Source organism: Ischnura elegans, chromosome 6, assembly GCF_921293095.1.
Source record: "Ischnura elegans chromosome 6, ioIscEleg1.1, whole genome shotgun sequence".
Taxonomy (NCBI): domain Eukaryota; kingdom Metazoa; phylum Arthropoda; class Insecta; order Odonata; family Coenagrionidae; genus Ischnura; species Ischnura elegans.
In genome coordinates, this window is record NC_060251.1 from 30,425,121 (window position 1) to 30,448,013 (window position 22,893).

At 38.5% G+C, this 22,893-nt stretch overlaps 1 protein-coding gene across 1 annotated transcript in view; it reads right to left on the reverse strand.

Annotated features, from left to right (window-relative positions):
* Nucleotides 1-1,642: 1,642 nt before the first annotated feature.
* LOC124161323 (probable tubulin polyglutamylase TTLL2) overlaps nt 1,643-22,893 on the reverse strand; it is a 29,099-nt gene continuing 7,848 nt past the window's right edge. The window contains exons 2-7 of the mRNA XM_046537635.1: nt 8,289-8,411; nt 7,376-7,479; nt 6,418-6,721; nt 5,091-5,367; nt 4,206-4,411; nt 1,643-2,717 (exon numbers count right to left, since the gene is read on the reverse strand). Of these exons, the coding sequence (XP_046393591.1) occupies nt 1,890-2,717; nt 4,206-4,411; nt 5,091-5,367; nt 6,418-6,721; nt 7,376-7,479; nt 8,289-8,411 (1,842 nt within the window). The 3' untranslated portion in view covers nt 1,643-1,889. The remainder of the gene's footprint in view (nt 2,718-4,205; nt 4,412-5,090; nt 5,368-6,417; nt 6,722-7,375; nt 7,480-8,288; nt 8,412-22,893) is intronic.

Below are 22,893 nucleotides of genomic sequence, written 5' to 3' on the forward strand. Positions count from 1 at the left end.
AATGGGATTGCTGAACCATAGCTTTTTGTGTATTTATCACCTGAAAATAAGGTAATATGACTGAAAATGTGTTTTGATTATTCCTTTCCCATGCAATCTGAGAGGTCCCTAATATACCCATCGGATACTAGAAAGAACGTAAATAAGAAGAGATAGAAGTACCCCAGAGATTGGACAGTTGTGGATAAAGCCGTTGGACATCCCCAAACAAAATCCTTTCGTGCAAGGTGGCTCTGGGAAAGAAATTGATCTCCCCCTACCTTGAATGTAGAAAATTTACATACTCTTTGCTAAGTCTCGTGTAAGCTGTACTCTCACTAATCAAGCCAAACTTCAGGTTGAATCGCTGAGTATTGGAGACAAAATCTTTATAGGCCATTTTATACGGGGCATGGAATTGCACAGGTTAGAAATGCATTAATTTCAAAAATGACGTGAAATTGAGCGAATGCATGAATGAAATTAGAACAGGGGCTATTTTGCCATCTCACATTAATGCATTTTTGCATGTTTTCTAGCAATTCACCGCTTTAAACGTTGCAATTTTGACTGCACCTTCGTACATACGTCAAATTGTGCAAGTACGTGCCCCGTGTCAAATGGCCTTAAGGGAAAGATTTTCCTCTTTGTTGAAGGCTGCATCTGAACACAAAGTATGGCCTCCGAATGGTGGAAATGTACAAGAGACTCAGGTCCCCTTATCCCCCTCTTTTGTCAAAAGCGAGGGCCCCAATGATGGGCGAGTAAACAGCTTTGCTGACAGATGCTCACTATATAACCTAAGTCTCTTTAGCAGGTCTCTTTCTTGAGATTCTTCTTTGCCCTCCCTCATGGTGTCTTCTTGCGAGGCAATTTTCCCTGCGAAACGAACAACCCTTGGAAATAACTCGGAAAAAATTCTTTTATAATGTGAGGTACGATGTGGTGGAGGTTCTTAATATTAGTGAAATTGGACATTGCAATATTTCCACTGAGTTTTAATTTGACACTACGCATTTTGTTATTACTTTAAACAACATTAGCAACTGTAACATAAGTCTTAAGAGTTCTTCCTTATGTAGGTCTTGGTGCTTGAAGGGGTAAGGTGGAAGATGGGGTTTGGGTGTCAAGAAGTGGGGATATTGAGGGTTGTGGGAGAGAGGGTCGTTTTTTTAGGGTTTTGGAAGAGGAGCAGGGTGGAGGAAGGGAAAGAAAGGTTCCAGGGTGGATGAGGGTACCAAACACGTTTTCACTGTCTTTTTTCACATTGTGGATGTCTGGATGGAGTCCTCATGTCCAGATGATCTTCTTCTCCTGGGTGGTTGACCCCAGGAGGTGCAATAGAAGAAGGGCACAGGAAGGACAAATGACTAGGGGTACACTTGATAACGTTGTTTTTAATAACAAAACACATAGTGTCAAAATAAAACTCAGTGGAAATATTGCAATGTCCAATTTTACTGTGATAAGGAAAAAATTCCATATTCATCCATGTCATAATAGTCATTTGTCAGATTATTGAGAATGAGCTTCAAGTTATGCTGTGCTTCTTTCCTGGTAGAGTACTACCCTTGTGGCTATGCCCTGACTGAGAAGTATAGAATTCAGTGAAGTGGGATCTTAGATTGGATCTTAGTTAGCAGGAGTGAACCATTACCCGAGAGAAATTGTAAAAGATTTATTCTTTTTCAATTATGTGTACATGAATATCAGTCTAATTTGTTATACCTGGCAGAGTTGGTAATGATAAATATAATTTATATGAATAATTAGGCACCCAATACATCACCATTACATCCCATTGGTTACATATACATATATTTGTGAGAGTGATTCCAAAAGGAATCGGTTTAAAACATCACAATTGATGAGCATGGAGAGGGCAGTCGTTGGCTAGCTTGGTGAACACTTCATTTCTTTGGTTTCCACAAAGTGCCGTTCATACTTAACTTCTTCTTTAGCAGCAAATCACAGCTTTGATCTGGCTTGTCTGAGTGGTTCCTCCAAACATCCCTCGCCGCTTTCCAGAAGCGTTGGACCTCCAGTACAGTGAGTCTGACCTCCTGCTGGTGACCCCTTGACCTCGCCCCAATCTCTGGCCCCACCACCCCGGGATAGGGCGAGGGTGGCTTTGGGGGAGGGAGTCCAAAGGGATAGACCCTGACCCAACCCCCTTCCCTGGGCGTGGCTGCTCCCCAGTCTTTCCCGTTCCCCCAGACTGCTGCGGTCGGTCTCGGTGGATCTTCTGAGTGCGAGCGATGATGCTGGTGGCCACGGAAACCTCTCCTGGTGACGGTTGGATTCACTTGCGTGCACTTGACCCATGGCGAGTCTTCCTCTCCCCCCTCCATCATCACCACCTCTGTCGTCCGGCACGCTCGTACGTTACGCACATTCATCGGTTTGGCTTTGAGGTTGTTCTTATGCCAGAGCTCGCCCATGGTTTTCCTCCGCCTCCCAGGTCTCGTTGCGCCCTCTCCTTGGTCATCCGGGGAGGGAAAACTATCTTCATCCACCTCGCCGTCTCTGTCTGACTTTGGTGACCTAACAGATGTTGATTTCTTGTCCTCTTCCTCACCTTGATTGCTTTGCTCTAAGTTTGAGTCCCACAACGTGAACAAATTCAGTCCCGTGTTACACACTGGGAAACCAAGGAGATCAAACAAATCATGTAACATGGGCTTTTTCACGGAGGCATCAGCATCACAATCAGTTCCCAGGGCAGGACTAACGTTGACCTGCAATGAAGTTGTGACAGTGTTGTTGGTGAGTGATTTTTAGGCATGCATCCTTCAAATCAGTGGCGTAACTATTAATATGCTTTGGGGGGGAATGGAGGAGCGACCCCCCCCCCCTGGCTATGGGGTTCCGGGAAAATTTTTTTAAAATGACTTACCTAGAAATAAATTTTATATCATTTTGGAATTTAAAATTGAACTGTAATCAGATGCAGTTATTATATGTCAAACCTAGACAATAGTTTTAAGTTTTTTTTTTTTTATTTCTGTGAGGCTTTGGGGGAGGGGAGGCTTTCCCTCATCCCCCCCCCTCCTATAGTTACGCCATTGATTCAAATAACTATTAAAATTCTCATTTGTATTTTCCATAGATCTTTTATACATATGAAAGATCTATGGTATTTTCTCACTTGGCCACATAATGTAACCTCAAATTAGCAATATTATTTTAGTTTGATATGCTTAGGATGCAAATTGGCAAATTTTCAACTGTTGGAGTTGTTTTGAAGTATATATTTGTCTCAGAATTTGTTATTTTCCTCGGATTTTGTAAATGAAAATGGTGACATTGCCCTTATTAGTGAGAGATAGTATTTCAATAACATTTAGGTGCTATAATTGACCCTCAAGAGATCTCAAACCAATGTCAGATGACAGCAGGTTGAAACTTTCAGCACAATTTTGTGAATATTCTACGTAAAACTGCATATTATCCTTTGTATCAGTACCATGTTTCTGCTCAGTAAAATCCAATTACATATTTGATTAACATTCCTAACCCAAGAAAAATCATGCATATGGCTCCTTGAATTTTTACACAAGTACACCTTAAATCATCCGTCCTAAATAAAAAGAAACCCAAATGGAAAAGTAAAAGAGACAAATGATCATTCATGATTATTTTCTCATCAATTCACTAGAGTTTATGTGATGTGCTCAGCTTCTGTTGAGCCCATTTCATTGAAAAACAGGCTGTTCTTAGGTAGGGGAGTTAGAGTTTGGGATTGTTACGGGTACTGGCTAGAGAAGTGATTGGCATATGATCCAACATATGGTTAATACGTTGCGTACAGATGGCGAGAATTCTCGTCATTTTTTTCCTGACCGTTCCGGATGGATGACGAAGATTCTCGTCATTTAGGCGCGTCAGCCTAGACAATTTTAAAGTGTACAATACGTATTCGTTAGTACGTTTTCATTTGTTGTTCGTTATTCATAATGAATTGATGCATCATAACGTTTGATTGGGTAAAGTTATATTCTAAACATTAGCTTTCTAACCATGTTTAAACCAAAGGCATTACGCCCTAATAGGCACATATTTCCAATCTCAACACCACCACCCAGAATTGGCGTTCCTAGGAATTTAAATACCCCAGTATGCAACGTGTTAAGATTATAGATAATCAAGGCTACTGTTGATTCCTTATGTCACATAAGTGGTGATTACATGGTCTATAGATAGGAGATGGATCTATGTTTACCAACCTCAAGCAGCCAAGGTCTAAGAGATGAGTCAATCAGTACATCAAAGCCAAAGAACTCAAAGCAGTTTGCTGGGCTGCTGGGAACCCCAGCCACTTGGCTTAGCACAGTCAACACCACTAGGACAGACACTTGCTGCCATAGAAACCAGTCAGCCACTCCTGTCTGATGAAAATAATGTCTTAACTGTTTCAAAGTCCATTTGCAACCTAGAAAAAAAAGGATCAAGAGTATCTTTGTTATACTTTCAATGTTCATTAGAGATTTTTATTTGCTGAAGCTGTATTTTTGTCCACATGAGGAAATATTTTAAAAATTTCAAATTGCTTGTCTTCTATAGTGATCATAATATCATTATTGACACAATTACATGTGAAAATTGAAGGGTTTTCTTTGCTACAAAGGTAGGTACATGGATGACAAGGTATGATAGACAAGCGAAGTATGAGATTTTTTAATACTCGTCGGTGGAGAAGACAGTTTTCATTCGTGAAAACCAATTTTTTTATGAACAAAGGGGGAAGAGGTTTTGTGACAAATATAGGATAAATTTTCTTAAAACATGGAGTAAATATTAAGCATCTAACAATAATAAAGTCTCTTTGGAAAATTTAAAAATAAATTTATACATATACATATTCTAGTATGTACTATGGGTCAAAAATAAGTTTCATGAGTGTGGCCGTAGTAATATGTATGTATAGCAGTAATGGAATTCAAATATATATGTATTGTCAAAGAGAATATGTTACACTCCATTTTTTCAGGAAACATTTTGCCTCATAGCACATAATGTACTTTTTACATTTGGTACTGAAAATGAGAGTTCATGGCATGTGATTCAATTTACTAAGCGTAGGATTATGACAGAAATAATTTTTCTGGTACCTGCACCAACTCTCTCCTTCTTCTCTGTGTATCCGGGACCCAGTTTGTTGAGAGAAGAGTTTGTGAGATGCCGGAAGACATTCGATAGATCACCTAAGGCAAATTTGTCCGTTGCGAATCGAGCCAGCCCATCCTGGTACAGGTACACCACCAGGGGATGAAACGATGGCACACACACATAAAGCCTGAGGTCAAACTTGTAGCCTCCTATCAGCAGAGGATTTGGGATATATCGCTGCACAACAGCATTTGAGTCATAACACAGTTCACTTGGCTCCTATTGAATATATAAAAATCAATATGTTAGAATTATGCTGGCATTAAAGTTATTTGGTCAACTCAGTTTTTCCCACCCTAAATACCATGCGGCTTCACACTTAAATCATTGTTTTACTTGTATTAATGAATTTATTGAAATTTTTAACTTTGAGTGAGTTTCAGCACCCCTATATATTTTTGCATTGATCCTGGGAAGTTACTATGAGTAGTTTTCAAAATACGCAAAAAAATTATGCAATGAAAATGAAACCCTTAATTAAGTACAGACTGGAACTGGAAACAAATGCCAGTAAGAGTAATTGAATTAAACCTCCATTGATAACGTACTTAACAAAATAAAAAAGATTTTAAAAATATGCTTTACCAGTCTTTTATCAGGCTCTTCTACATTCATTTCTAATTAACCTAATAAGCATCCACATTTTATTCTCTGAGTGATGAAAAGCTTATGAGCACATTTTCTCATACGTATACGGGAAAAAAGGTGCTATTGTATTTGATTTGTTTATATATATATTTATATATGTATACAGGCTTAGTGTGAGGCTTCGTTTGATTAGACATGATGATTTGTTTTGCGATTTCCACAATTTTTTAAAAGTCAGATAGAAATACCTATTTGTGCTGAAAACATTCCATTAATTTTTCAGTATTGTGAAAAACTGATTCCTTTGAAAAATATTATTTTTAGTTTTCTTGACTATTAGTAATATATGTAATGCACTGATTGCTGTAAAAAAATGGATTTAGATTTTCCTTTGCAATTTGCTTTTTTGGTTAATTTTTGTATTAAACCTATCACAGCATAATAAACTAATCACAGTTTGATTTACTAATGGCAGTTTAATAAACTAATTACAGTAAAACTGATCTCTACAAGAGAAAATGCACTGTATGTCACATACAAACAAAAAAGTAAAAAAAAAAATACATCAGTACTCAATGCAATGCATTTCATACTGCTCTTGGAAAAAGCGATTTGTTTAACTATTCATATTTTATTTTTATTCTAGAATGACATTGGGTAAAACTCAATGCCATATCTTACCCTGAAAAGAAATATTCCACGTCCTTGACTCTGACCGACTGGCTTGCAGATCCACACATCTTCCCAAGGGTTACCAGTGCCGAAGAAACTCCAGGGGATGCGTGGAGGGTTGTCGATCATGTTGGCAATGGAAGCAGAGCAGGCAGATGAAGAGCACTTGGAAGAAGAGGGCGCATGCCGGAACGGAGGCACCATGGGCGGAAGGTACGGCTTGCTCAAATTGTTGCACGAGAGCGATCCTCTCCGACGACTGCACTCTGCCACCAGTTTGGTGTACTCCAGGGGCAGGTTGTAGCCTGGTGGGCTTGAGGGGTGGCCAGAAATTGGTTAATTAGACCACTCTGACAAATCGGAAATGATCTTATTCACTAAATTACCGTATATGTCTGAATATAGTCCCCCATTTTTTTCCAAAAATGCCCATGGTAAAAGAAAAGGGAGGGACTATATTAAAATGCATTTTTTTAACTTTTCCCGAAACTGAAGCCTCAAAATTAGGGGGGGGGACTATATTAGGAGAAATACGGTATTTTAATTGCCAATTGCGTTGGAGGTTGACAAAATAAGGAGACCAATTATTTTATTTTTTTTTCGATCTGTAGCCCACTTCTTGATCTATTCACCTCAAAAAATTGATGGCTTTAACCCCTCTGTGGATAAATCAATGACATCATGATCTCATGCTGACCATTTCTTCGCTTCTTAGCTACTTGTCTGTCTTTTGTATGGGCCTCATGTAGCTTGCTTCTGTTTACACTCTTTTAAGCAATACCTTCCATCGATATGGGCAGTGCTCCTGAACTAGTCAAAGAACCAAAACTACAATGACGTTGCCAACTCATGAAACTCATCAACAGTTCACACTAACCAAGTTATTGCTATGTGCAGTTGCATTACAAAAATGATGCCAATACAAAGTGAATCTTAAGATTCGAACAGAAAGTATAAACTGAATTACCTGAAGTCGTATATAGAGCCATAAACCTTCTTCATACACCTCAGATATCTTGCGAGGCTGTCTTTCCTGCATATGGATGACCCCTTTGGCACATGATTTGTGAACTGAAATGGCAATTAAGGAAAATGGAAAAGGAGTGATATAATTTGCTTTAATATCTGTCCTTCTGAAAGGGCTTTAATGTTTAAGTGAGGGTCTGCTGTGTACATAATTAACCCTTATCCAGTGACGTGCGGTCTGAGAGACTGACTGCGTATGTAAAATTATGAATATTTTCAAAATTGCTATTTCAAAATATCTATAATCCTCGTGAGCGTCATAATTTTGTATAATAAGGACATAGCACTCTTAAAATTCAACGTTCTTATTATTTATTTCTGAAAATTTGAAAATGAACTTTAGTAGCGGTCTGTGAGACCTCACGTCACTACATTGGAAAAACCAATAAACGTAATGCTGGTGGGAATGATTCAAAACGTTGTTAAACACAATTCCAAGTGATTTTTCAAGAAAAATAATAATGATCAATAATGTGCTGGGAAGCATTTTTACTTTCATAACGTGTATAGTTTAGTATTTAATTACGAAAAGTACAATAATAATAACAACTCAAGTGTTTTTGCTGTCATTTTTTTGATCCTCTTTCAAATAACAATTTTTACTGAAAAAGTTGGTTCGTATTGGGAATGCATAATATTAAATATAAGTTTTATAATAGTTGAGAAGGCAATGAAACATTAAACTAAGCAATAAAAATGACTTTGCAACGTTTTATGAATTTTTGCTTTATTGCGGTCTCCCAGACCGCACGTCACTGGTAGTGTCACAAGAATTGCACGTCACTGGTTAAGGGTTAAAAAATGCACCACTCTCAATAATAAGAGTAAGTAGACTACAGATTTTGGGCACTTACCTGCCATGGCTTGAGCTGTTTGTATTGGGACAAAGGAAAACCAGATGTTCTCCACCACAGGTTCCACCTGTCTCGGAAAGAACTGCTCTCACTATGATCTCGCCACCCACGCTCCAAGCACACCTGTGACGTTGAATGAGGAAATAGTTCCATTAGCGCACATTTTGAGGAGCAAATTTTTTAGGAGCACAAAAACTTTGAGATCCCTCAGGATAGCATGAATTTTATAATCGTGGGTGTTTGTTCTATCATTTTTTTATAAGTTAATATTTCCCTCAATGCGTAGTTCCAAACAAGAAGAGAAGAATGGCATTGAAAAGTTACAAATTTGAAAAATTATATAATTTTGAATTTAAATTTCAGTTAGCAAACGTAATTTTAGTTTATTTTCCTGTGAAATTCAGATTGCCCTGTTTCTATTTCTATATTCAGGTGGATTTTAAAGCAACTGAATTTAATACAGAATGAGCAAAGAGTCGACATTACCTTAAAAGTGTACTTATTCAATTCATGCAATTGGCAGTTGATGAAATTTCATAGATGGTAAGATAAAATATAAGTTTTTCACATATTCTTCAATTAAGTGAAATACAGTGTTTCATATGAATATAAATTTTAACTGAAACGTACCACAGATCATGATACCATGGTGCATGGTGCACACACCACAACCCAGTGCCTGCTCAGGGGTCTCCAAAATGCAGCCCTCGCACTCGTTTCAAGTAGTGCGCATTAATGTCAATGTTGATGACTACATTTTAACCAAAAAACAACCCAGCTTCACTTCAAATCCCCATGCAAATGATGTTTTTTTTCTTGTTTTTCCGATTTTGTGAGATTTATCTGTGTAATGGTAGTTAAGGCTCATGCTTGGTGTGTGGCCATGGGCCTCTTCCCCTTGCCCCCCCCCCCCCTTTGATCTGGCCCTGGATGGAGAACTGAATGGAAATGCCACAAAGCACTCAAGCAGGCATTGGGCAGTCTCTGAAATATCTCTGTCACCATAGGCAGATCTAGGGGGAGGGGGGCACGTCCTCCCTCCCCCTCCCTCCCTCCCTCCCCCGCCTCAGACCCTTAAAAAATGTGCAAGATTTTTAATACGGTCCCGTTATCAATGCGTTCGTTTTGTATCACGGGGTATCATTGTGCCCCCCACCCCCCAAACAAAATCCTGTAGACGGCCATGCTTGTGCCCCCCCCAGAAAGAAATCCTGGATCCGCCCCTGTCTGTCACCACCAGGTTGAATCACTAATTGTAAGTGAGAAAGTACACTCAGATTGCGAGCATATTTCAATCACTTCATATTTTACCCTTAAAACACCACTATATTTTCATGGGTTTGCATATTTTTTAAAAGATCAGGTCATATAAAATGAATAATTAAATGTAAAATACTTTGAATCCCGTATAAATCCAATACTATGTGATATCGTTTTCGACTTGATTGCTTACTCAAAAGATAGTAAAACATTTTTTCGAAAGGAAATCCAAAGTGATTTTCTTAATAATTGAACACAGGGGTGTTCGTGTATTTGTATGTTTGTTTTTTTCCTCATAAAAGATTGTATTTTTATTAAGTTTTAGTATTTGCTTGGAATGTCCTATAATGAATAAAATCTTCTCGGGTTAAATCGGGTTCTTCGGGTCTTCATTCGATTCGCCGGGAAAAACTACGATCATTTATGTCCTATAATGTTTGTTTTCTTTCTTTGGACAAAGCCTGATGTTGATGTGGTTTCGTTACCTTTCGCTGTCAACTTCTGTTTTATGAGGCACACTAAATTTATATGGTTTTGTATTGCTTTTCCTTATGTTAAAATATCATTGTCTTTAAACCACTGAATTAATACACCATCTATCTTGCCCGCCTCGAGTATAATTTGCGGTGTTTCCAGAACGTTCAAATGCTAGTGAAAATGTGAATCTTGCTAGAGTGAAAGGAAAAGACGCTAGGCCCGATGTAAAAATAGGGGAGGATGAAAAATGGGAATTTTCGACAGGAGAGTAAAATAGAACATTTCAAGGGCATTAAACTAGAGTAATCTAATGCGCCACCGTACAGAAACTACCGCGAATCACACAATGGGCATGAAGCTGTACGCACTCCGTCTCTGACCAAAGAAGAAGACTATGCGACGTGTTTGCATTGGGTGTCCTACGCTATAGCCTACTGGAAGTGAAGGAAATCCGCTTTCTTTAGTATTGTCATAGTTAACTTCAATGAAGTTTAACATTTATAAATATCTTATCGCACGTCTCATTTTATGTAACATTTTAAATACATTAACAATATTAATACACTGGAGAAAGAATTCATATTATCCAAGGCGGACTTTTAGGCAATTACTAGCAGAATACTTTAAAAAAGTTGCGTCGATTGCGAAAACAATAAAAAGTTTCATGGCTTATGTTACGCACTTCTTCTCTTTCATTTTAAACATCAATTCAGTATAGATATCTAGCAATAGCATTTTTTCGGGCTGGTAATGTGGCTTTTTGTTACTAAAATTATTCCAAAGTTCCGATCGAGGTGTTAAGAATGACGATCGTATCGCACAAAATCACATTAAACACATCATGAGGGAACTGCTAGATAAAATTATTATACAGAAAGTTTCGGTTATCATCATTAGTCAACAATCTTAAAATTGGTTTGACGCAGCTCTCCATTCCTCACTCCTATCCGCTAGCCACGGTGTTAATCAAATATTAACAGCCCAAATAATTTTATATAAGAAACACACAAAAAAACAAGTCTATTAATTTCAAACGGATGACAGTCGAGAAGCGTTTGTTCCAGCCCGTAGATACATCCAGGAGTAAATAACGTCAGAAATAAAACCCATTTTTTCGCAGACAGGTAGTGGGGGCACAAACTTTGTTGGAATGCTTTTTTCCCCGAAAGTACTTTGCGTTGAGAGAATTCCTCTGCCATGCTGGCAGCCTCATGCAAAAAATTCCGAGCCCCATGCATTAGCCATCGTATGTCATCTCGTGCAGTTTCGTTGCCGTCTTTTCTTACGCCAGTTTCTCCGTGATTCATGACATATACCGTGCACTCTTTACCAAGGTTGTAAGGGAAAACGGATGTCTGGAATATTGATTAAACAATGCGTGGAGTTATTACTGCGTTGGTTCATTATTTTACTTTTCGGAGACACTGTGCCGGAGTCATCGGTCACCAGGGTTCAAGTTTTCCGCGAGCAGCACGACAAGGTCTGAATAGTTTGCGCTCAAGTGAGGCCATGAATCAAATAACGCTCATGTCAACAGCTGTACAAGTTTGCCTAACGTGTCCTCTGTTCCAAGGAACGGTTCTTCGGGAAAAAATTTCCCTCTTATCACGAAGTTTTCCTTCTTGTAAATTTTCTATGCATACAATGAAAGAAAAAGCGAAGAATTAGTTCAGGCTCAATGGTGGGAAATTAATTTTTAAACCCCAAATAATGGGAATGGCGTATTATACCTTTGGCTTGGACGTGTCTACAGTGGTGGTCGTATTACCCACACGCGATCTCCAATGGTTGCCAAATACTTAGCTGGGAAAACCAAAATAATTGAGTATAAGATGCAAACTTTAATCTTAAAAATTGTTCTCTAGTTCAGTTCTACTAGTTAGGTAACACTATTTTTTCATCAAGTGATTTACTTCGCGATGTTTACATTGGATCGCATTTTATTGATCTCTTGTGGCAAGTTAAATTGCAGGAAAATCTTATATCTACGAGGACGCTAGCTTTAAATAAGAGACTATACATATAAGAGACTAACAATAAGTATATAGGGAGGGACGCTCATTTGCACTCTTGGAACCCCCTAAACCCGCCTATTGTCCCGGAAATACCCTCAGGCCAGGAACTGGGTCGGGGCACAGGTGACACGTGCCCCGAGCGGGCGGCATATCTCAGGGGGCAGCAAAATTGGAAAAGTTAATAAAAAATGTCATTTCATTTTTCTTATTTTATTATATAACATTAATCATTTATTTATAAAATATTAAACAACAACATTAGTAAAACTTCTTAACAGCATGCCAACGGTGTGTAATTTCAACTCATCATCATCACTGGTCAACAATCCTAGGATTGGTTTGACGCAGCTCTCCACTCAGTTCTCCTATCAGCTAATCTTTTCACTCCTACGTATTTCTTCTCTTTCACATCTCTCTTTACTTGTTCCATATATTTTGTTCGAGGTCTTCCTTTTCCATTCTTGCCTTCCACCTGTCCTTCGACGATTGTCTTCATCAGGCCATCATGTCTCAAGATGTGGCCTATAAGGTTGTTCCGTCTTCTTATTAAGGTTTTCATGAGGCTTCTCTTCTCTCCTACCCTTCTTAGGACTTCCTCGTTACTAACTCGGTCGATCCATTTGATTTTCATCATTCTTCTGTAGCACCACATTTCAAAGGCCTCTATCCTTGCTTTCTCCGCTGCGGTCATTGTCCATGCGTCACTTCCGTATAGGAGCATACTCCAGATGTAGGTTCTTATAAATTGTTTCTTTACATCCATATTTAAGTTTCCCGCTGTAAGCAGGTCTCTCTTTTGGTGGAATGCTCTCTTCGCCTGGGCTATTCTGCTGATAATTTCTTTCTTGCTTCTCCCGTCACTAGTTATCTTGCTTCCCAAATAACAGAATTCATCCACCTCTATTAGTTTTTGCCTCCCTATTTTAATGTTGGTCTTCACTTCTTCTCGTCTGCTGCATACTAAGATCTTGGTTTTCTTCGTGCTTATTTTCAGTTGATATCTACTCATTACCCAACCCATATTAACCAGAATATTTTTCAAATCCTTCTCTGTTTCTGCTATAACGGCTATGTCATCGGCAAATCTTAGCATGCTTATTTTTTCTCCATGGATATTCACTCCCAATGCCTTTTCTTTGATTTCCTTAATGGCTTTCTCAATGTAAACGTTGAAAATTACGGGTGACAATGTACAGCCTTGTCGCACTCCTTTCTTAATTCTTGCTTCTTCACAGCTGGGCCCTGATTTTATCACGGCTACTTGGTTTTCGTATTATCTGTGGATGATTCTTCTGTCATTATAAAGAACCCCAATTTCCTTTAGGATTCCAAGCATTGTGCTCCAATCCACGTTATCAAATGCTTTCTCTAAGTCCACAAACGCAACGAATGTTGGCTTGTTCTTTTCCATTCTCTTTTCTATGAGCAGTCTTAGGGCCAATATTGCTTCCCTTGTGCCTTTGTTTTTTCTGAATCCAAATTGGTCCTCATCCAAGTACTCTTCTGCTTTTCGTTCTATTCTTCTATAGATGATCCTTGTCAGTATCTTTGATGCATGTGTAGTAAGGCTTATAGTCCTAAAATCTTCGCACTTCTCCGCTCGTTTCTTCTTAGGAATAGGGATTATAATGTTCCTCTCGAAATCCTTTGGTATCTCACCTGTCGCATACATTTCACTAATGATTTTGTATAGCTGGTTCAACGTCTTCTCTCCTGAATTTTTGATTAGTTCTGCAGGAATGTCATTAATGCCAGATGCTTTATTTATCCTGAGGTCTCTTACAGCCGCATCAAATTCCGATCTTATAATTGGGGCTCCCATGCCATCGGCATCCACTTCCCTCTCGTTTTCGATAGCATTGGTTCTGAGGCGACTTCCTTTGTATAAATCTTCCAGATATTCCTTCCATCTCTTCCCTTTTTCTTCGTTTTCAATCAATAGTTCTCCGTTTTTATCCCTAAGGGTATTACATCTTACGCCCCTTTCCTTAAAGTGGTTCCTCACTATCCTATAAGCGGCCTCTACTTTTCCATGTTTAAGATTGTTTTGCACGTCTTCGCAAATGCTTTTCATCCACGTTTCTCTAGCCTTCCGCGCTTTACGACATATTTCGTTCCTTATCCTCTTGTAACGATTCTGTCCTTCCTCTGTTTTCGCAGCCTTGTATTTCCTCTTTCTTCAATGAGATCTAATACTTCCTGCGTGATCCATGGTTTTTTCATAACGACTCTTCTTTTACCAAGAACTTCCTCAGCTGCCGCCTGCAGACCACTTCTAATGGTTTTCCAACTCTCTTCCATTGGTTTGTTGGTCGGATCCTCCCCTATTTTATTTTCTACAGCCTCTTTAAAAGCCAGTTGATGCTGAACCTCCCTCAATTTTTCAACCTGCCATATGTTTTTCACGGCTTTCTTCAACTTTTTAAATTTAAGGTGGCATTTCATCATAACTAGGTTATGGTCACTATCGATATCTGCCCCTGGATAGCTTTTGCAGTCCTTCACCTGGTTCCTGAATCTTTGTTTCACTAAAATGTAGTCGATTTGGAATCTTCTACGGTCTCCTGGCATCTTCCACGTGTATCTTCTTCGCAGGGGATTTTTGAATAAAGTGTTGGCAACCACTAGCCTATGCTCCGTGCAGAATTCAAGTAGCCTTTCTCCTCTTTCATTTCGGTTACCCAACCCATATTTCCCAGTTATTATTCCGTCTTGACCTTCGCCGACGACAGCGTTCCAGTCCCCTAAAATAATAAGATTTTCTTCCCCTCTTACCTGCTTGATAACTTCCGCTATATCTTGGTAGACATCTTCTACTTCTTCGTCTTCATAATCTGACGTAGGCATGTAAACCTGTACCACTACAGTAGCTACGGGTTTAGTATCTATCTTCACCATTACTATCCTTTCATTAAACTGCAGGTAGCTTTCAACTATCGCGTCTCAAAAAAATAGCTTACGGATGTAATATATTTTAGTGGTTGGGAGAGGGAGGAAACGAAAGGGGGTGAGGAGTGTGTAGTGGCAAACTGATCTTTGCCCTCCCAGAAAAAACTCCTAGTTCCAACCCTGAATGGCCGGGCTTGAATCCTGCAATTGTCCTGAATGGCCGCGAATCCCACTTACGAATCGCAATAAATATGTGAAGAACTTAATTCCATATAATAAAATAGTTAAAGCAAATTGGTCGTCGCTCGGAATTTATGCTTGGGTGAGTATTTTTATGAATTTTCCCACGGTTAAAATAATGAAGTGAGGGGGTTTAGAGATTCAAGATCAAATATTTTAGACCTTTGAATTTTGAAAAATCCTAAAAGCAGACTACGTTGTGCGATATTTTAAATTTCCCTATGCTCCTTTCTCGGAGATGTATGTATATATATTCAAATAATTTATCTATATTGCAAATAGAGTGAACGGCGTTCTAGAAATTACCTTTCAAATTTCACAAATTTTCCCCTCCTTGTGTGTCTTGTAATTTTCTTGTTAATTATCACCTATTCTACAAATAAGATATATGAAGAGACTTTCCCGGCGTATGTGTCTACTGAATGTTTTTCGGTCTTTCGCTCGGGTTTAAAACTCCATCGTCGCCAACGTTTCAAAGTGCGTTTTTTTCATATTTTTTGGGGCAGTCTGATGCAGGAATTGAACAACGACTAGTATTATTTTACGATTGGCCAGGGGTCAAGCCGGGTGTGATTGGTAAATGCGCCAAATGATCGGTTTCCACGATTGGCAGAGGTGGAACCCTTGGTCTGGGTAAAAACAATTTTTTTTGTCAGCTGGATCTGGATTGCTTCTTAATACAAATCTAAAAATAAGTATTTTTATGCGCTTTTTCTTAACTTACTTCGTCTTTTTGCGTATTTCGCCGATGGAATCTTGAAATGGATTTTTAATCCACTTCCTATTGTGGAATCGGATAGGAATTTTGCTTGGTTCTGATGACAATACAAGATTCAGCCATAAGGCAATTAAATTTGTATTCCCTTGTGTTCTGATTAATCATCTTAATGTCCATGTACAAAATTTTTTAAAATTTTATTTCAGTAGACAGTGTTAGTTAAATATGTTTTGGATTTACATGATTCATCAAATAAAAAATAAAATATTAAAAAAATATTTAAAAAGGAGAAAATAAAATAAAGAAAGACTTTAAAAACATGCATTTTCCAAAAACAGTATAAAATCCATTGAAGATTTAAATAATATACTTCTCTTAACTCGGAGAATAAAGCGCGAGTGTTGATTAGGTTGCGATATTAATTTTTCGTGCCAATCCTTACTCACTTATCATACTCTTGTACATTCATTTCTAGTAAATCAGCATCTTTATCGTCACTTTATTCTCCAAGTGATGAAAAGATTTTTACTTTTCAGTGCGTTGTATAATGCTTTGGATAAAAGCGTGTTGTGTTTTAAATCCTTTTTTATTTTATTTTTTTCATTCACATATTCTGTTGCAGAATATGCCAAATTTGAAAAGAATCAGAAAGGGTCGCGTAGAAAAATGTTGCTTTTTCGCGTTGAGTGGACGTGTAATGATCGATCCGTTGAAAGAGAGGGTTAAACGGCTGATATCTGGGTGCGGAGGAGAATGGAGAAAGTGAGATGGAGGAGAGAAAGGGGACCGAGGTAGTGATAGACATGATAGGTGAGACGGAAACCAAGAAGAGACGAAGAGGAAGTAGAAATTGTCTATGGATTGAGTACTAAACGGGGAGAATAGAATGGAATATACAGGATGGAGAAAATTTTTATCTCAAAATTTTAAATCTGGAGAGCTGATGCCACTAAGAACCAAAATTTCCCATGATGTTTAGGTCGAAAACGAACCATTTATAAAGATAAGAGAAATATAATTTTTATTGCAGAAACTTTGAGCCAAGCGATGCAATTGTTTGATAGTGAGTTTGCCCTGTTTCTGGATGCTCTGTACAACTCATGACATAGAATGTATGTATCCAAGATTGCGATGTATCGAAGACATTCGGATAAACTCGCAGTTTATCGGAGCGCTTGGCTTTCTGTAGTTGGTGTAAATGGTGCTTTTTCGAACTGAACATCATCAGTAATTTTGATTCCAATGGCATCAGCCATCCAGGGTGTATCTTTCGTAACATAATTTTTCTCCATCATGTATATTTATCTCTAGGCATCATCCTTGGAGCATGAATAAAATTTAAATTAATTGATTCGTCAAGAAAGCTCATTTGGTTAAGTGAAAAATAAAAAATCAATAGCTGTTGGTATATAGCAAAAATAAATATAACAGCGAAGACAAATAAATGTGTTGTATGATACAAAAAATAACAGGATAACAGAGAAAAAAGGATCATAATTTTACATCATTCGTTATATGTAGGCTGTGATTTAAATAGCAGAGTAAGTTAAATTTTGTTCTGCATTGATTGGAGCAATGTATAATTATTTTTTATTGCATCAATCGAGCACATCTGTTGTTATCCCTCAGGGAGCGAATTCCAATGTTCAGAGGCCGTAGTGATACATGATTTTTGATGGGCAGCTAGACGTGGAAATGGATTACGCAGAGAAAAATCCTTTATGCTATACGTTACCTGAGTTGTTTCTGTCCTATTTTTAAACATTTCCGTGAGGTAATTAGGAATTGGGTGTTTTCCTATTATTTTTATTAAATCGAAAGATTATTACTCCTGGAGTGCATATTTCACGCTTTTAGATTTTTAAATGACGATATCTATTTTTCGCGATTAAATGAAAAGTGAAAAATTTCAATCGCGCGAAAACGCGACGGCTAAGTATGAATGCTGGGAAAAGCCCGTGCGACGTCTGGCTGCTGCTGTGTGAGGCTACCAGGGTGCGAGGGAACGAACGCCGCTACGATGCAGGCTACTTGATGCCGAGCATGGCGGTAGCGTAGAGTACCCTGCTAGCAGGTAGCGCTTGGCTTAAATAAAGATTATTAATACCCTGTCAAATTAAGAAAACTTTCTGACCATAGGCAATTTTAATAGGTGATTATTAAGAGATGTTTCCCTGAGCTCTGTGCCTCATGCATGCATTGGTAATCTCAGGCGATGTAAAACTCCTGACTACTCGAGTAGCATCTAGGTCCCTGTGACGTCACGTGGAGTGGCATCGCATGGCCGCCAATCTGGCCTTTTTCAAATGAGGTTAAAATTGACCATTAATATTCGTCTTAACTGGGATTTCTAAAACAAAAAAAAATTGCATACCATGAATACACCAATGGTGGGTAACGAATCGTAATCAATGCCTTTAGTTTTCTTAAATGAAGGAAACTACTCTATTCTCTCCCTGATAAATCCAACAGTGGGGAGGGATCAAATAAAGTCACTCCTCAAGGAGCTTTTTGCGGGAAGCGAAGCTAATTTTTTTTTTGTAAAAATTCCAAGTACTTGCTCCTCTTATTGTTTTTTTATTGGCCAACGTCCACAAAAATAGGCTCTACGCGCTGAAATTCGTGGGAATGGATCTTGAAAATATTTGGTGTAATTAGGGTCGGTCTGTCCATGTTGTTTGTTCGGCAATCGCCGAGGGCCCCGAGCATAGAGGGACCCCCACAACGCTCGCATCTATCGTGAAGGGTACATGAAAGGTGCAATAAAAAAGACTCAGATACTTGATCCAAACTTTTTTTGCTATTAAAAATGCCAGGTTTGCATTAGTTGCTTTTCTCCTCATGGATACTCAGTCTAAAAAAATATATTAAAAAAATAAAAGTTTTAGAAGATAAAAGAGAACCTAATGCTTAGAGGTATTTTAGATTTATGCGCAGTTTCAAGGAACAAATTCGCTAAATAATAGGCAATAGAGCCATAGTAAATTATTAAATTTTATAGGCTGTGAAATGTTCACTTTTCATAGTATTTTTTCTTACGAAATAGCTATTTTTTACTAACTTTTATCTCGTTTTTAAGAACCAGAATAGCGCCAAAATCATTTTCCGGGCATTCAATTTTCAAACATTTTCCGGGGGAGGACCCCCGAATACCCCGGTAAGAGGGGATCCATCACGAGCCCCAGCCGAGGGCCCCCAATCACCCCAGACCCCCCATGTGTAATGATTACAAACTTTTCATTTCACCGTGGTCACCATATAGTATATATTCAAAACCAGTGTCGCTACAATTCAGCATTATTAATATATATGTGTAATAGAATATCAAGATAAAAATAATCGTTCCATGTACAGATGATATTCGTATGATGGTCAAATCAGTTAAATGAGACACAACAATATTTTCGCTCAATTTATTTTCGAGGAACGCGTTTTTTTTGTTACATTATAAATTTCAAGTTTATCATGTGCATCCAAGTTCTTCCTTATATATGTTCTTATGCCAAAGGATGGGGGTAAGAGGGAGAATGGGTTTAGGTCAAGGCCGGTTCTAAACATTTTTCTAGTGTAAATGAACAATATTCCGCCCCAACCCCCTCAAAAATAACCTGAGAGGTATTAGGGATTCTTTCTGGATACATTTTTAAATAAATACGAAAACTTTAGAAATAAGGGTCGAAACTAAAATATCAGCGTGAACTTATAACGTATTTTGATACATTTAAAGCAAAAAAAAAACAATAATAACGATCAAGGCCGGATCCAGGATTTTTTCTGGGGTGGGCACAAGGATCTGACAGGCTAACGATCTTCTCATATTAGAGATTAAAAACAACATACAACGAATACTGTACGAAATAATCAATTTATTTTAATATGAAAGTTATTAACATGATTTTTTTAAATATATAATGAATTAAATTTAGGCTTCGTAATACACAAAACAAAGTAAGATGCTGATATTCTTTAAAAATATAAGGAAAACAATCGACTTTTCTAGTATTCGAACCTGTAATCTTGCAGTCCCCTTTCAGACGCGGTAACCATTGCGCCGGATAACACCTACCGTTGTTACGAAGATTGAAATCATTAATACTTAACCAGAGGCTGAGAGAGTTATACAAATGTTAATTGTCGAAAAATATGGTTCATACTGTCTCTGAATACCAATTCAAAGTCTAAGAATACATGGTTATCTGGTTCTGATCTTTATTGAAAATTTCAAGCCAATCCGACAATGGGAAGTGGGTTAAAAGTCAATTATAAGATTGATTTCACCGATTAAACAGACAAACAAACGTAGCCAGTTAAGAAAAAGCGTGTAATTACTTGGATCCCATACTAATTTTTTCACCTCAAATTCACCATTCTTTCAATCGAATTTTGCAAATTTTCCTGTTAAATTGCCATGGGATTTGGTCATGTATGGAGGGTGGGAACGGGCTGCAGCACACTTTAGCGTTCAGCCTGGATTCAACCGCTCCCGTAGGCGGTGCATGATGACCAACATTCAATTGTTTACAGTTCAGCCTACAACAGTTACACTTGACCTTTAAACAAAGTCTTCTAGATTGCCATAAGTATAGTAACAGACTTGGTGACGGAGTAGTCTTAAAATAGAATTGCAATCCAGAGGACACTGAGCTTCAAATTTACTACAGCACTGAGTTTGCCGAATAGGGAACTAAAAAAATAATTGAGCATAATCAAAGCGTAAAATTGACAGTGTTGTCAATACCTTCAGTTCAGTTTGGATTTGTAGGCTCAGCAATTGAAATTGGATGTGTTTGAATAAAAAATTAGGCTGTTTTTTTTAAGTAAATAATTGTCATGAATCCAGAGGAATTAACAACAATCTCTTTGAATATGGTAAATATTGAGCGTGTTTGTAGCACGGTACTATTTAATAGTAATTTAGTAATTTCGAGCCTGGCAATGCTGTTTTTCTAGTAAAAGTGTGATGCCCATTATATCAGATACCTATTTGGTGTGCGATAAAATAATTATCTTGGAGGGAGTATTTTTGCTCTGGGAATAAATGGATCGGTCTTCACTCATGGCTACGTTGTGGACGTTTTCGAAAACCGATTAAAATGGGACCGAAGTGACAGCAAAGTTAAACCTTCCACGGGACGATCTGGGCTCTCCTCCATGCATAAGCGCATTTAGGAGAACGGGGGCACGTGCACCCGCCGCCTTCCCCTAGACGCTTTAAAAAATAGACAAGATTATTAATACGGCCCCGTTATCATTACTTTCGTTTTCGTACAGTATTTTTTGTATGTTTTCTTATTCCCAAATATGAGAAGACCGTTCACCTTTCAGGCCCTTGTGCCCTCCCCGCAGAAAAAAAAATTCTGGACCCCCCCTTGCCTCCATGTTGTCCCCTTGGGTAATATTCTGGGTGAAAACTATTTTTGGAAGAGGATAGCGATGCCACTGGAAAGGTGTAACCCTGTACTTGGCACACGCCCACGGATTTAAAGGCGAAGATGACTGCGGCGACAAGCGAATCGTTTAGCGCCGACCCACCAATGAAATGTTCCCCTCGTGCTCGGCTTCAAAGAAAGAAAGAAAGCTTTCGTGAAATATAGCCCTTTGCAAACACCGTCCCCAAGGCTATGATTACCCCGCCGGGGGTTGGCACAAAGCGGTAGCATCGAGTTAATTGGGCTAATTATTCTCAATGCATCGCGCGCGACGTCAAAGCGGAAGAGGGACACCGAACCATCACGCACGCTGAGTCGCTCGGTAACGGAGACGACGAACACCGCGGATGTACGATGATACAAAGGGGGGTGGGTAAACAGAAATTATTTATCACTCCCCCTCCACGGGAACTCTATGGTTTTGAGCAAATCAACGGGGAATATGCCATTGTATCTTCCTTTTATAGCCAGATTTTTAAAAATAGTCGGAACCTTCCTTCCCCCCGCCCTTTCTCTACCCGAGGCCCTAAAAAACGACTCTTCCTTCCACAAACTCGATAATACCAAGTTCCGGCACTCAAACACTGGGCCGGTAAGCAAAGTACGCGGCCGCGCAGGGCGCCAAGCAAAAGAGGGCGCCTATGCGCTCAGTCCTTTTAAGTATATTATCCTTCTGATAGGCGGATTTAGGGCGACGAAACTCTGGGACGAAACGAAAAGTAGATAATATTTCGCACCGGAGGGACCTCGTGCTACACCTTCGAACAGTTTAGTTCCGACCCACACACCGAGTACGAAGTATTGTTGAATGAAGTAGAGGTTCGGCCTACCGCCATTACTACATTCTACTCCATTATTACATTCTACGGAAGACAACAGTACCAATCAATTTTCAATTGACTCACTGGTTTCGAAGTTAGCAGAGGTTTGCGTTGTTTACAACAACTCCGTTAATTTTTGTAGTATAAACAATTTGTTTTCAACAAACTGCTAGTAATAAATGTGGCTTTTTTATATCAAAATTTCTAGTTATAGAAACGAAAACGCTAATTTACGCTAATTTACGCTGGTTTACGCTAATTTGATTTTACGTTTGACTTGATTTTACGCGCAAAAAACGGGTACTTTTTTGAGAAAAAATTAAGCACAGGAAATACTACTTAGCCAAAGAATTTTTAAAGCACATGATATAACGTAGAACTAAATTTTCTTTCTTATGCTTTTTATTGCATTGAAATTGATTGCTTCATTTAGACGCTAGAGCTCCTCAAACTCGAGTATCTTGCTTTTTTTTACAGACAGTAGATGCATGGGGCACTCATATTTTTACTACAAATAGGAGAACGGTGGACGCAAACTGGCCACTCGATTTTCAAGCTCAATGTTTTAACCTCTCTACACGTATGTCGCACGCTAAGGGTCGAAACTATTCCCTCTTTTCCCCCTCCACTCAACTTCTGGGATCGAAACTTAACTATGAGCAGCGGAGTTTCGATTAATTTGACCACAACCAAATTTGACTTTGTTTAAAAGATGTTTTTTGTACGTAGGACCAAAGGTTTTTAATTTGTTACCCC